The following is a 17,246-nucleotide window of genomic DNA, read 5'->3' on the forward strand; positions in this document are numbered from 1 at the left end:
TGGACATCTACAAAAACGCAATTTTACAGGAGGGCTATTTGAAGTAAGAATTCTTAGAATGTCTATGTTTTTATTACTAGGTACCTGAAATTTAGTGAGTAATGTAAATACTATTCACAGTTTATTTACCCATTATTACATTCATTATAAATTATATACTTTTGGCAAAATTGTAGTTGTCCGACTTTACGTCGACTTTCAAACATTCATTCCACATGTCTCACTTTATGTGGAAAGAAGTCATATGAATTATTAGCAACTTTAAATATTACTATTGAAATCATCATAATTCGAACTGTTGAGAAGAATATTATCTTCCAAAATAATATACTTGTGTCTCTAACATTCGCTAACTGCTACCTACACGTAGTACATAAATATAACTGGCAGTTATCCGTTTAGGCGACTTTCTGGTGCCCAAAGTAAAGATGGACATATTAACATATCCGCATTTACACTGTTCGTTCAATAAAATTTGTTTGTTTTTATTTACATTTTTTCCGAAATTAAGTGAGATTTATTTTGTTCTTTAATTTTATATTGAATGAAGTATTTTAAGTGTTTTGGCAGAAAAAAAAATGTTTTTTGGTAGATGTCTGAGTTTACGTAAGGACCGTCGATATATTCTACTCATTAATTTGTTTCTGCGAATTTCCTTTCAATCAGCGAAATTCGCAACACTTTGAGGTTTATCACATATTAACTAAAATAAACATATTTGCATTATGAAGGGCTAAGTCACAGATTAAGTTATGGAGTTCTATTCAGATATAATACAAAATTATTTGGCAGAGAATTTAAGCCGATTTCACGAATCAATAATGCGCAACACATTGCCACCTGCTATTTAATTTTTATCAAATGGACGAACTGACTTACACCCGTGTCAACGCCATGCTAAAGTTAATGCATTTGCAATCAATCAATGCTCCGGACTTGGGCTAAGTATTACTTTTGATTATTCTTCAAAGATAATGAGATCTTTTAGGAGAATCCTCAACGAAATAACAAAATTCATGTTTTTTTACGAAATTAAAGTGGTTTTCGCATAATATACTCACTTGTGCCAGGTTTCCACACTTCTATATCGCAGCGTAATAAACGTTATGCACCCTTAAAAGTTGTGTTTAATATCCCAGAGTATAAGTGATTCCTGTTCGGATTCAATCTATTATGGTCAGGCCTGACGGGATGAGACCATCTCGCTTGTCGTAAGGCGTTGCAAACTTTTTTAAACATATAATTCCTATAAATTATGTTGAGCTATTTTTTGAATTTGAATAGAACCATTTTACAGAGATATTTGATGTGTAATATTGATCTTGTATGAACAAAACTGTACAATATTTTAGCTGCACTTTTATCTATCGCAAGTACCTATGTCTAAAAACGTCAATATGGCATGTGCAGTAATGCTTGCGGGTACATAAGATAAATTTTATGTTAAGTACCGACCAGATATCGGCAAGAACAATATAATTATTCAGAATCCTTATAAACCCTCCTTTTAATCTCCAAAACACAACCATGCTATTCATATTAACCTCACGAATGCTGGAATGCTGACCCTGCAATATATTAACCGGTTCCAAGCCTACAGCGAATTTTCTCGCTCTATGAAGCCGTGATCAATTATTGGCCATACAAATTTGCAAAAATGCGAGTCATCTCTTCCGACTTTAAACTCAAATTACTAGCCACTGTCGATTGATTTGCATAATCTAAAAAATTAAACACACAGTGACATCGGTTTGAATAATTATGAATTACTAAACCACAAATTATCGGTATTACAGCAATTTTAGTAAGAGCTTTGCTCTACGTGTTTTGTTAAAAATCTGCAACCTGTCAGTTACTGCCATCGTAATATCATGAAGCATAGAGAAGGTTAAACAGAATTCACACGATCCAACATGCCATTTTGAAATCGTAATATTATCTATTTACGTAATAACGTCTTGAATTGAAAATTACCTTGTGTTGAATGAAGGCTTGCTCATCTTGTATTAATTATATTACGCAATCATTACGTCCATGCAAGACTAAATATCTTTTCTATACGATTATCTCAATTAACTATGTATTCCTCAACAGACAATTAATTTTAGAATATCACTAATGTAGAGAAAGATGTTACTTATTATGTATAGAAATATGTATTTCTTGAAAGATATTTGTTGCAATAATTGAAGGAATGCCGGTTACTAGTAGCCAAATCAACAGTATAATATTATAACCCGTAAGATATCTTCAAATTTACGTTATATTAAGTTTTAATATCTTCTGAAACACTGGGATAGTTTTATTTCCTCATAGGGTGTAAGGGGCCGAGCAGCCATGAGTGGAATATAATGTCAGGTCTTAGTTCGAATTTCGGTGTGGCAAAAATTCACATGTTGATTTTCAATGTGTGTTTGGACCCAAAATATGGACTTAATAGGTTGAGCAAGTGACTAACATCAATTTCTCGTACAACAAAAACCTGTTAAACATGTTCAAATACTTTGTGAGGTGGCCCAGATCCACATGGGATTGCGGAGCCAATTAAAACCCAGGATGGCTGAGCGTCTGCTTTTAATGTCGTGAGTCCCAGGTTCGAATATCCTGTCTAGAAAATATACATATTCTTTTTCGAATTTGTGTTTGGAGTCAAGAGTATAAACCTAATAGGTTGAGCAAGTGGCTAACATTCATTTCTCGTAAAATAGAAATCTGTTGCCTTCACTCCGCGGAGACCTATATGATTCTATAGGATCAAACATGGTCAAAAAAAAAAGCGAAGACAGATATGAGCAGGGTTGTTTAAGACAGCCCTTATATTTTTCACATGCTACGTCCATTAGTATATATATATATATATTATATTATATTGCCTGCTAAAGCCTTGTACAGGTAGTCATGTACCTATCCGCAAACAATTTATACAATTGCTTGTAAATTTATGTTTGTGTATAAGCCGTGCGTAAAAAAATGTATGCAAATAAACATTTGTTCGAAACTACATATACTCATTTGCAAACGTAGCTGTCAAATTAATTGCAGTTTCGACAGTCCTCATCCTATAAATTTGCGTGCATCAATCAAAACAACATTCCACATTACTACATGTTGCTACTACCGATGAAAGCGTTAAAAAATCCCACAAAAATGACCACATTTGCTTGTTTGTCAGTGCATTGGCACATGAACACAGTTTTTATACAATTTTATTTGTTTATGGACAGATGTATGTAGGGTCTCTGCTTGGCTTAACTGACTGCATAACATACATGGAAGGTTGAAGAAAAATGATATGTATTGGCAAACAAGACAAAAACATTAACAATGCTTTGGTTAATTATTTATACTGTCACTGCAAATTTGCATCTTAATTATATATGTATTACAATAAAGTATAGATTATTTTTTGCTAATCTTATTTAGAAGTTGTATACTATTTAGGTAAATAAGTTAATTTTGGGATTTTTCGTTATTCCTGCAATCCATCAAAGAGAATGTTATTAATATTGCAAGATTTTAGAGGCATACCTTTTTCAATAAATTAAACCTCAACTATGTAATAGAGTACTTTCTATCTTAATATATTTATTGAATATTTTTAATTAAGGCTTTCTTCAATCTTTCCGATCATTAAATCTACCAGTGTAAATAATAATAAATACAAAGAATTAAAATACATCATGACTTTTTTAACTGCTTGTAAATAAAATAAACTATAAAAATTACTTCATATTCCTAAGCATTTTTCTTATTATTTAGAGTGCATTTAACCTTCTTGCAACACTACTAATTTTTGTCCTATTAATATAGTTAAGAATTTTATCAGAATTTGTTTTATGGTATTATTAAATTCTAAATGGAATTGTACATATATATTGGGTATGAATTTACTATATTGTGTAGGTTTTAAGCTTAGATATTTACGCTCTAAGATTTGATATATATTTGTATGGTATAATAAATCTATAACAATATAAATTGCCTTTTATTAAATATTTTTTTATTGTATGTACCTATTTTAATTATTACTGATTTCAAGTAATTAATTTTTTGTGTTTTTTCTACCACATTTTGTCTCGAAATCTGACAAATCAACCTATTATTTATATCATGGGTTGCTACCAAAAGTTGGTAAGTCGATAATTTAGGTATTTAGAGTTAACAACGGATTATGTGTCTAAATATAAGTATTTATTTAAGAAAACAAAACATTTTGGACATAACAAATCAAAATTCAAGACGTTCACAACATGAGATTTACATTATAAGAAATATTATTCCCAGAAGAGAGAAGACAATAATAATAAAAAACAAACAATTTTATAAAATAAAGTAAAGTTTCAAAAACAAAATGCAAAGTACATCATTGAAAATGTCTATGTCTTTAGGGAGAGCATTTACTATATTAGTCTTGCACCCCTCGCTAATGGTGCCTGATAGGCTTGACTCGATGAAACAGTTCTGACCCAGAATAGCTCATGGCTGCGTAGGTAATTGACAGGCGCATATAAATTAAATTCTTTAGGACACCATAATTGGAAACTATCCCTCGTGATAGCAGGGAAAAATGTTTCAAGAGCAGAAGTGACCTACGAGATTCAAGAGAGTGAAAAGTGAGCATGCCTTGTAGAAAGACAGGCAGGAGGCAGCTAAATACTAAAAATGAAGTAAGAGTGAAAAGCTCAAAAGATGTGTATTTAAAACAGAATAGGTAATCTCTGATGGTGGCGGGGGATACGTTTTGGATGCGGCTGCGATAAGTGTAATTTCGCCATCAACCGGGAATTTGAAAATTTTTATTATTAAACGATTGTTTAATAAACTAATCAAAATAAACATCATACATAAAATAAAAGTAATAAACATACATAATTCTTGAAAACACGTTTGAGAAGATATATAACCAATAGAAACAATCTTTTTGAAAAATGTAAGACGCACATAGACCACTATGCTAAAGGTAGCATACTTAATTACGTCAAATTTTAACTACTTAATGGCTCTTATGCCGGGTCCACACTGGCAACCTCGTAAACTTTAAGATAATTATCATACTTATCGTAAAATTTAACAAGGTTGCCAGTGTGGACCCGGCATTATAATACTATGAAGCGCTTTCTAAATTGAGCTAATATTAGCTATCTTTTTCAAAAAGATTTTTTCTAATGGTTATAATATATTTACTCGGAAGTGTTTTAAAAATTATGTATGTTCTATAATTAGAATGTTAAATTCTTAAATATTGTTAATTCTTGGGTCGGGATGTGAAGTCAGATAAGTCACAAATTGTCATTTTGAGATATAGCAAAAACAAAGTTCAAAAAATTCCCTATATTCCCCTAATTATAGTTATGTTTTTTTAAGGATAAAAAATCAAAGTACATGTAATTGGCTTTCAATTATATGTCCTAGAAGTATTCTAACTATTTTGTTTCATTAAAACTTAATTGGTTTAAAAAAAAGGAATTGGCTTAACTGGAATTGCACAAAAAATGATTGGCTTACCTTACTATGCACAAAGTAATATTGTTATTTTTTCATGTTAATCCGACTAATATTAGCAATAAAACACATTTTATACATAAATCTTATTGGTTTATTGAACAAAATATTATATAAATTTAAAAGTAGCATTTTTATAACTTTTTTTTACTTTGATGCTATTTAATTAGTGAAAAGGCACACAAACCTGAATATTATAAAGGTTCATCGTCATCATTAAACTTCAGTATGGATTTCTTCAATGATATCAGTTTAAATATCACTGACTATCTCAGATGTCTCAAGTGACTCATAAAATTCTCTATAATACGGTGAAATGTATGGAAGTAAGTCTATCAAATCTTTCGTTTTGTCTCGTCTTATATATGAAATTTGTTAAAATGCAGTCGTCTCGTCGAGAGTTCTTTTAAATTTCACTATTCCCGGTTCGTGCTTGTTGAATTGAGGCCACTTAACATCTCTCCAAACAAACTTATTTCCATCTGTATCTATTTTTCTGAGTGGCAATGGTCCTTTTAATCGATCCGAGTAGTTAAAAAAATCTGCACGAGTCCATTTCAGTGACTTTAAAAGGATTTTTCTTTGCAACCTCACACATTGATTTGACCCAATCATGAGGATGTTCGATCGTTCCACTAAATGTCTTTTTCTTCTTCTCAATTATGCGATAATCACTATCGCACTCCATATGTGTGTGGCCAGGGACTAAAAATTGTGATCAATTTTGTTTAAAGTCTCAGAATGTTTTACTGCTATCATGCACATTACAGCTATGTGGCTATTTTTGTTTTGACCCGCACATCTATCAGAATACATGATCACATGCTTAATATTATCATGTATCCCCTTGGTTAAGTATTTGAACAGGCATGAAGTGATATCGTTAGCTTCTCTATTAGCAAGAGTCTCATGGCATACATAGCAATACCCCTGGTTATTATCACAATCATGCACTGTCAAATGTCGTTTGTAAAAGGCCAGGATACTTTGCTGCATGTCAAATGTTACAATTTGGCAAGAGGAATCTTGCAAGTACTCTTTATCACAACTTTTAGCTGAATATGCAAAGTCAGCTTCGTCATGATGCTCTTTCAATTCCTCACGATTTTTATTTCTTTCTTCATCGTTGGTGGAATTCTTAATTAAGTTAAGTTTATCGCATTTTTGGCAAGTATCTTTATTTGGCCGTTTGAATGTTAAGTTCATGCCATGGAATATTTCTGCGTATAAACGAATATTGATGGGATTAGAGCTAATACTCTTCAAATATTGAGAATACATCACAGTTATTGTCAAATGTGGCTGTAAGTATTTTCTGACAGTCCCTTCTAGAGTAATGACTCTCATAATGATGGAATTGAGAGAATATGTGTCTTTCCTATCTTCTTCGCTATCTTTGTTTTTAGAGATATTTTTCCTCTTGCATCTTCTTGAATAAGTATATCAGAAGTAGTCGCATGTTTTTTTCTCATAACATATTCAAAAAGAATGTGACTTTCACGTAATGTTTTTAGGGTACAACCTTTACAAATTGGTTTCCGTAACAGTTCAACAGTCAAGTAATATTGTGAACTGTTACTTGGCGAAAATGTTGTTTTCCTGTTCGCTTTGTCTGATATGACTTTTTTCGTATTCATAACTTCCATTATAGGTACTTGTTGTGTAACTTTTGCCAGTATTTCGTGCAACATTTTTATCATTTCTGAAGGCTTTGTACCATCCCTTAAGTTACATTTTTGGTGATTATTATTTCTCAATCGAGAACGAGGGTAACAGGTTATAACATAGTTGTGATGTGTAATTGTGGAAGCACTATTTGAGCATGAAGGGCGTGGTTCTTTAATGTCGGTAAATTAGACTGTAATAATTCTTGAATATTAAAATCAGGATTTTTTATGCTATCAATGAATCGTCAACATACAAGTTATTGGAGTATGTGGTTGAACCTAGAAGCAAGATTATTTGTTTGGATATTGTGTACGTGTTTTTAGATTTAAATAAATCAAATTCGATAAATTTGTATTATTTACAAATAATACACATACTTATTTATAAGTCATAATTTATTATAATATGACTATTTTACTTAGGTTCTGTTGTTATTTTTTTTTCATAATTGCTCAAAATATCTTTAAAAATACGTTAGATTCACCAAAATCAACACTGAGTAGGTATGACGTTTGAAGGTAAGCCAACTATGAGTAGTAAGGTAAGTCACACAAAATGTTGACTTATCTGACTACTTATGTGACTTAACTGTGTACACACCCCGTAAAATATAAAATATGTTTTGACTGAAACTGCATCTCGCAAATGGTGAGACGTACGGCTTACCTGACTATACACAACGAAAGATTTTTTTTTTTAGTATAGTGGCATTCATATCTCATTTTTGCTGTTTTGTGACTTACCTGACTACACATCCCGACCCACGAATTGTTCGTTGACTGAAAAAAGTAATCAGGTGATTAAAAAGTAATATAACATTGGAATAAACTGAAAAAATAACATTTTGTTCTGCATTGCAAAAAAAATCTACATCGTTTTCCCTACTTAGGTCAAGTCAAGACTGCACTTATTATGTAGGTATCACGTATTGGTTCCTGTCAAATAATCTGATTATATAACGAATTTTCACTCGTCGGGGTTATGATAAATGAGTTACCTGTATATTATTTTGTGTGTAGATACGGGATGTACCCGTAGGAATGTAATTTTAAAACATCCTGAAACTAATTTAAATACTTATATAAATAATTTTATTTATTGTATAGATGTATGTCAGTTTTTGTAGGTATTAAAGTTATTTAGTAAATAGATGAATTTTATTGCAACTAGTTCGAGAGTGTGTATTGTCCACCTTCTAAATCGGTTGAAAGTTGAAGAAGACAACTTCAGTCAGGTGTTTTTATACAACTGAAAGCTGACTGCTATATCAATGATAGAAACACTGGTGGGAAAGTTGCTGACGGACTTGGGATGGGGGAAAAGCTGTCACAAAAACCTTCAAAGTAAATGACCGTAGAACAATGTGTCGAGGACTGGGTTGGCTGGAGGAAGCAGGAGAGTCGGCAAAGAAGACCAGAATTAAATATGAAAAACAAAATAGTAAAAAAATACATTTTTATTCAGAAATACATTCATATAAATATATAAATTAAATATAAAGTTTATCAATTTCAAAACAATAATTTTTGAGGTGCAGACCTTATTAGGATTATTGGAAATTCATTTAGACAAAAGTGAATTACATATAGTACAGGCCTGACAAGCTCGTCCGTGGCATGTAAAGGTTGTCTTATAATGATCTTGATTTATATTTAATCCTAGTATATTACCGCCTCTTAAACACATCCATTATCTATCAAAACCATAATGAAACAATTCGGCCCCTTGGGATAAAAGAAGGGTATCTCAATTTTTTATAACTCGATTTTCAGTTACGTCTGATACTGGACATAGAATAATATATTATGCTAAGTGAAAAAATTCAATAGATAAAAGATAGTTCAATGCGTGAAAACCCCGAAAACACTTTCTCGTTAATGTCAGTGAAATCAAATTTACTTAAGTAATATGTTTGGGGTCTGCTGCAAACTAGGGGCGGCATTGTATATGAAAGTATGGTGAAGCCGGCAAGTATGGGGAAAAAGTATGGTGAAACAGGTTGGTAATCAATTTGCAGCAAAATTTCCAGGTTAACATTATATTATATGGGTACGTTATAATGACAAAAGTAAATCCTCCGTGATGCCCTGCATTTTTTTTGAGGTTTGAGTTATCGGCTGTTGTCTGCATGCTTCATTCAGTTCTATGAGGAAGCCAAATCGTTGCCTATCTCTACTTTTAATACATCTATGGCTGCAAAGTAGACAAAAATGAGATAGGTTTCTTTGACTATAAGGGGTCGAATTTAACCGTGAACTAGAGCAGATGCAATTTCTTTTAGTGCACATGAATTATGCAGGGCAAATTTGAATACTGTTACGGTTTCCATTCCTGAATCTGAAAACTATCAAACTTCATGCTAACGTGGTATTAGCGCCTGTACACAAACATGGATTTACTACCACCGATTGTGTGTAAATTAAACTATCGCGATGATAACTGTTCACTCACAAAATGCTAATCAGCAAGACGCGTTGGTTGCTGTTCCATGAAGTTTTCTATGCTGCGCAGTGTAGTTCATATTTTTTCCGGCACATTCACCATTATCGTTTTACTGCGCATGCAAGATATCACGCAAGTTACAACTATTGCGTGAAGATTCAGAAGCTGCTGAACTTTTTTGATCCATGCATGCAGCAGTCTTGATAATATGTGTATACATTTGCATCTTATCGTCATGGTTGCAATAATATGTACTGATGTCCATGCACTAAATCCATGCATGTGTAAACGGACTATTAGTTTATGTTTGTAAGCGCCAGAGTACCAGTGCTTCAGAAGATAAAATAACTGGACATAGATAATAGAGAGCTATTCATAGACAAGGCAAGTGGTTGGATTTAGTCATGCCATTTAGTTTAATAGTCTAGCTGCCCTCTTTACGTCAACAAATAATAACACACATTATCAGCATATAATTCTATAGCACAGAGATGCATCCTTTACACTCAATCATAGTTCAATCAATGATAAATTATAATCTCGTTAACACTTTTCACATAGGTAGTCGAATTCCTAAACTGATTTACTAAAGCGAATTTTCAAACTGAGATGTTATAGAAACCGGCGGTAAAAAGTGGCATCTTATTTCATTGTGAAGGCTCGATACTTCGGGGTCGATTCTCTCCATTTCTCTGACGATTTGCGTGAATTGGACGATTCCTTCCCTGCCACTCGGAAATCCGTAATTCTTTATAACATCCATCTCGATCTTTACGACCATTGGGAATATTATCTGCATCATTTTTAGCATTTCGTTTCCGGCGGCTAATTTTGCCTCACTTAATTTCATTGTATTATCAGGATCAGCCAACGCTTGTATAATGTCACACAGAATCGACCGAATTTGATCTAGACTGTAATTATGTGTCGCCGACATTTTTCAAGCAAAAACCTATATTTTGCGGTACATAAAAGTATCAAAGGTATTATAATGATTTAAAAACTATTTTCAGGTAGCTAGACCGACGAAAATGCCAGAAAATAATTAGTAAACAAAAATATGTCAGAATCTAACGTGGCTGTCAAATATTTTAAATGTCAGATTTTACCATGCATATACCTACTAATATAATTTTACGTTCACTGTGTTGCCGTAACATTAAATTTTTACGATGCTGCCGTTGTGTAGTACGGTCATAGAGTAAACTAATAAATATCTTGACGCTGCTTGGCGCCCTATTTCAAATGTAAAAAAAAATTATACGCGAAGTAATTAAGGGTGAAAGGTTAAACTTTTCGCTAACTCGACAAATTTAATTTAATATTCAATACAGGATTGACATCTTCCTGACATAAACAGTATAAGATAACCGAAAGGTAAGTGCGAAAAAATCACTATAAATAGATATCATCATAAATCGTCAGGTGTTCGAATATAGAACTAAGCGCATCACAGTATAAAAAGTATTGAATGATATTATGTAAAATGCTAGCATGTGGCGCCCTCACTCAGCAGACAACTTATAGAGATATACAATTTAATAGGTATTCTTTTTTTCTGTAATATTGAAATGTCATTTCATATTGATTTCCATAGTAACGCACGTATATATTATTTAGTAATTTAGTTGCTAGGACCCCCTAGCAACCAATAATGGTATTGAAATAACTTTTCATATAAAACAGAATTAACTAAAAATTAATTCAATTCTACTTAAAGATGGCTAAAAGTATTTTAAAAATGCGTTGGCATCGTGTCTGACATATTCTAAAAGTTTCAAATTTCTAGCTAGTCGGGAAGTTAGTTAAAAATCGATTGCAAGATTTTTACCGGACAAACAACCACCGGAAAAATAATAATACGACCTAAGAAAAACGTTGTAATAATAAAAAAATAATTACATTAGCCCTGTATCCTAATATCTACTATATTATTATAACCAATAATTTTAGTTATTAGATATACTTGAATACAAAAGCTTTAACAACATAGGTACTTAGACAATTTAATTTATATATTGTTTAAAATATTGACAGTTTATTCCATTACAATTATTTTTATTGGGAAATAATAGATTTTAAATAAATTATTAATCATTATGTAATTGAGTACCTTGGTATCAAAGTGGGACATAAGCCATTTACAAAATTTTACAGGAGACTGACAAACAAGTGTAAAAAGTGACCGTTTTTCATATAACATACCAACTTTAAACTCAAAAATCTTTATGAAAACTACCGTTTTTGATACTTTTGGTGGATTTTTTGAAAAGAGCATCACTTTCACTACCATAATCAATTAAAACATGAATTTAGTGGGAGGTGGCGTATATCCCACTTTGATACCAAGGTACTCAATTTATCCCAGACATCTAATTCAGAACAATTAAATTTTCTTCGTCGAGGACAGTATGATAATCTTTCTTCATTGGAGCAACCATGACATTTTTTTAAAGTAACTGAAGCCGCTTTGTCCAACCCTGCAAACATAGAAAATCCTTGAGAAATGACAAAAACACTACTTACTGGACATTTCGGTAGGTACACGTAAATTTTATTTTAAGTTTTACATTTCGCCGTAGCACAGTTTTGGGGATGATGACGTCGAGAAGAGAGATAATAAATGTCGTCTTGTTTGAAGTTGTTTGGAGGAGAGAGTTTATTTATCGTTACAAGAATACTGCAAATAGGTACAATAATAAGGATGACAGCGTGAGATGATGTAGGCAGTGACGTCCCGTGAGGCTAGGCAGGTTGAGCGTCGCTTGGGGGCGGCTGTTACTCGAAGGGCGGCAAATCGAGAAGAATCATTAGGTTTATATAGAAATAGGTACCTAAACTTAGTAATCACGGAAATATCTCTCAATCAAAAAATTCAGGTTACTGGTTGGAAGCGAAATGTATTAATTAACATAGAATGTTTAATCGGAGTGTATTTTTTGTCGGGTTTGCGATGACTAGTTTACTTCCGTTGTCCTTGGACGTCACATCCTTGATGACCAGCAATGACACGTGTAGATTTGAGAATTATATTTGAATTATAGGTAGTTACATACTTATCTAATTAATATATCCAAATATTTTTGCCAGTCACTCTGAAAACCGTGGCGTCGCAATATTGTCTATTGAAGTATAGATGGCATTTAAATTAGATTTAGTGATATATATTTTGTTAGTAATGTATCCATACAACACATTTCTTAGATATTGGAGTCATGAAAGGATGATAAAAAATACTGTACAAAAAATGGGGTGGCATTTTGACACTGCCTAGGGGCGGCATTTTGTCTAGGGACGTCACTGGATGTAGGTACTGGTGAGATCGATGTGATCAAGAGATTGATTATATTAATGAACTGAGAGACTTAATTCGAGTGGAATGACGCTTGACTATGTCGCGTGACGGACTGTATGGATTTATTATTATTATTATTTATGGATGAGTGAGGATTCATGGATTGTCCTTCCAATTTATACAAATGCAGTACATATTATATTACTAGAGATACATATTGTCGCAATTAACAAATCATGACAGACCCTACTGATAAAGTTATGAATTATGATTGAGGAAATGCTGACAATCACTATCGCTCTATTGTTTTTTTTTAACAACAAAGCATACACATTAAAGTGTATCACTGTCATTTAATACTTAATGGTATGATTGCTACACATTTATGTGATTAATTTATATGATTTGATTTTATTTCTAATGTACTTACCTACCCATCTTCTTCTGTGTTTCTCTTAGAGTCCGGTGGTTTTTATTACATTTTCAAACTGTTTAATTATTTAGACATTAATTTGATCTCAATGCCATCGGCCATCGGCTGTCTATCTATACAACATCTAATGGTGAACTGTGATACGGCCAATTACATAGTGCAATTTTCCGGACGCGAATAACTCAACGATTTATCTGCATACTGACCCATCGATTATATTTCAAAAGTTTGCAATCTACTGCAGGGTCATTATATTATACAAAGCTACTGCGTGTACCTACTATGTAGGGTAGTGGTTTCCAAACTTTATGTTACTATGCCTCCTTTAAAAAAAATCTAATCTTGGCGCCTCCCCCTCCCCCGTTTATTTCATTAAATAATACAGACACCTTTTTAAATAGTCAACAATGTACTAATAATACAAAAAATGAAAAAAAAAATATAAAAATAAACAAAGCTTTACTGTTTACTACTTATATTATATTCATTTTTAAATTAATTTGTTTTTCATGCGATGAATGTGCTTGTTTATTAGCACAATCAATTTCAATACCTGTAGTCTATCCAAATCGATTCTATCATGGGTTCAACATCCCGAAATGGGCCCCCAGGCCAGGATCTTTGGCCAGCCCACCTACCTATCGCTGAGGTTAAGGGCAGTGTGGTGCTCTAATGTAGTGTTTCCTAAATTATACATGGGAGCTATCATTTAAGTATATCAATCATCATATTATAGGTATCACATCAAATTGCAATGCACAACCACATATTTAAAATATTTAATTGCTCCGAAACAAAGCGACATTTTTACTATTAATAAAATAATGTGAAAAGTGCATTAACAAACTAACCAAGAACTCAGTAAATAGATTTTTGTTTGCTCCAATATTTCTGGCGCAGAAATCATTTAAAAATGGAAACATGACGAACTTTTTTTTTGTAATTTTATTTTCCATAGCTCCATTTTTTTATGAAAGCCTTCACTTTGTCTTTTTAAATCAATGAATACATTAGTGGTCCGTGCATTGACTTATTCACTCATTTTTTTTTAAATTTCAACCAAATAGACAAGTTTAACAACAAAATTATCGTTCCTAAACGAATTTGCCTCAAATTTCAATATTATGATTTGACGCTTTTATTTCACCTTTTTCACGAGATAGCCAGCGCGCTTCACAATAGTATAGAAGTGAGGTATAATTAAATTAGTCTCCATATTTTCAGACAGGTTTGCAAACAACCTTTTATAGGACGGTTTTTTATGTAGTTTATTACTAGCGGCCGCGGCGTTGCAAACTGAAAACCTGTGGCTACATTAATTGTGTTAAACTGTTCGTGCCTCCCTCTGCAACACTCCGCACCTCCCCAGGGAGGCGCGCCCCAGTTTGGAAATCGCTGATGTAGGGCATATTTCAATGACTATGACCTAATTTGAAGGGATTTTTACCGTCTTTTATAGATACATGCCGGGATTCACGAAAAATGGAAGATGATGATGCTGGATCAAGCTATTCACAGATATAGGTGTTTGTAATGGTAAGTATCCCCTTATTATACAATGAACGTTGAGCGAATGACTACAATCGATTGAATCATTGTAAAAAAATGAAATTAAAATTATGGAGGTCTATAATTATTATTACTGGTTGTCTAGTGTAGGAATAGTTACTTCAACATTAGTGTAATAAAAATGATTTATAAGTTTTAATGAGTGTGTAATAATAGGTAATAATAATAAATTCACAAAATAAATAGGTAGCTAAATAATTATACAAAAATAATTATTAATACCTGACATGTGCAATTGATTTAAATAACCTGTCCAAGGTCTATTACAGTATATACACGGTGTTACAATATCCCGACGTTCATTTTCATTTTTTTGTTTCCTTGAATCCAATGAATGCTGGTCAGACATATGAAATTTCTGAATATATTCTTTTATATCTGTATATTTTGGTTCTAATAAACGTTTGCTATTATCAGATTGGTGGCGTTTGCAATTTTTCGAAGAAACTAATGAATTTGAAGCCATCTCTAAATGTATGCTCTTTTGACTTGGCTGAATTCTTTTTTTTCCATTTTGAAATCAGAATTGTACAAAATAATAATTATAATGTTTCATAATATGGAAAAGCGAATTCCCGAACGATAATGATTTATGGCAATTATTATTGGGATTAAGTACCTACTGGTATTCACGATGGCCTGGTTGATTGAACGGCCGTCACCGAAGCCAAGGGCCTGTGGTTCGATCAAAGAATGCATGTTATTTTTTAATGTGTTTAATCCAGTGCATGGACTGAATGGTTTGCGCGAATGGCTACTCTCAGGAGTGAAAATAATAATTTGCTTACTTTTCGACAAGGATCGATAATATACCAGATGTTGGCTCTTCACATCAGGTTCCTTTCGACACTAGTCACCTGATTCCTTTGCTTTATTCCCTGAGAGACATAACCAATGACGTCCCGTAGGGGTGGGCAGATTGAGCGTCGCTTGGGCGTCGGCAGTTACTCGAAGGGCGGCAAGTCGAGGAGAATCATTTATTCATTTGGTATACTATATAGAAATAGCTACCTACCTAAACTTAGTTATAATGAAAATATCTTTCCATTCAAAAATTCAGCTCACTGGTTGAAACAAAACGTATTAATTGACATAAAAGGTTTAACAGGACTGTAATTTTTTGTCGAGTTCGATCTCTAGTTTACTTCCGTTGCCCTTCGACTACAGGCAAAAACATGATCTGTAATATTCTCCAGCACCCTTTTTAGAAAAAAATATTAGATTTTAATTTCTAACACAAAAATTTCGAAACACTAATGTCGGGTTTTTTAGAAACCCAATCCCTAATGGAACTGTCAAAAAATTCTCGGTGTCTACCCGAATTCCGGAGTGGTGTAGGCAATGGCTGGGGAGGGCAGACAGGGCTCTAGCCCGGGCTGTGGGGGGCCCGGGGTGTCGGGTTGACCAGATAAGTGAGATAAACACACATCATAAATTAGCTTTAATAGTAAAAAAAAGTCGAATGGCGCTATTATACTTCATGACCATGAACATTTTAAATTATATAATTGTGCAATATATTTTCTGATTATTATGTGTCGATACTCGACAGCTCAATTATTAAAGTAGATGTATTAAAAATCGCTAATAATTCACTGTTGAACTAAAACACAATTTGAAAAACGTTAATGTAGTGTTTCACACTGCCTTTAATCTTAGCGGTAGGTAGGGGGCGCGCCAAATATCCTAGCCTGAGGGCTCGTTTCAGGATGTGGGGGCCATGGTGTAGGTACACCGAGTGCAATAGACAAAATACCGATAAACGAGAAATTAGGCTGTGTTGTGTTGAGTAGGTTTAGGTGTAAGTTAAATGCAATAATACTTTTTTTGTCCATTTTCAATTATTATTTTGGAACCTCAGTATTAAAAAACCAGAAATCGACGATAAACGCTCGGCGAAAAAAAAGACTACACCCACTATTTATAGTCGGGGTGGTGTAAATCAAAATAACATTTTTTTCAGTGGAATTCGGCATAAATATTGTAGCTCTCTAGACCAAGCGGGTAGCACAGCCGATATTATTTGAGTAATGTTTTAGCACACTAGGCGTACATGTCCAGCATGGTCGCTATTAGTCACTTCCAATCCGCCAGTCGCTGATGACAGGCTCAATGGTTACCGCCACTATGCCTTCAATTTAATAAAAACTAGGAGAAACTGTACAAATATGCCGCCGTGTATTGTGAAAATATTATGTAAAAATAATTATATGAAGAAGAAAAAGAGCCTGTGAAAGTGACTAATTTACAATCTCCTCCTTGGGCTCCCCCCAATATTAAAGCCTGAGTTCGCCACTGTCACTTGACATAACAGTATCAACGAAACTGGCCGCGAAT

The 17,246-nt window shown here is 33.1% G+C and overlaps 1 protein-coding gene across 1 annotated transcript; it reads right to left on the minus strand.

Annotated features, from left to right (window-relative positions):
• Positions 1-8,635: 8,635 nt before the first annotated feature.
• On the minus strand, positions 8,636-10,742 carry LOC147070272 (protein C10). The gene has a single exon (XM_085949577.1). It carries the CDS (start codon positions 10,547-10,549, stop codon positions 10,199-10,201), a length of 351 nt encoding a protein of 116 aa, XP_085805703.1. The 5' UTR covers positions 10,550-10,742; the 3' UTR covers positions 8,636-10,198.
• Between the last annotated feature and the right edge of the window lie 6,504 nt (positions 10,743-17,246).

The sequence above is a fragment of the Rhyacophila brunnea genome, unplaced genomic scaffold (assembly GCF_057557595.1).
Source record: "Rhyacophila brunnea isolate RB1 unplaced genomic scaffold, BYU_Rbru_1.0 scaffold_22, whole genome shotgun sequence".
Taxonomy (NCBI): Eukaryota; Metazoa; Arthropoda; class Insecta; order Trichoptera; family Rhyacophilidae; genus Rhyacophila; species Rhyacophila brunnea.

Coding starts and splice junctions, on each gene's coding strand:
- LOC147070272 (XM_085949577.1), bottom strand. CDS start 10,549: ATGTCGGCGACACATAATTACAGTCTAGATCAAATTCGGTCGATTCTG.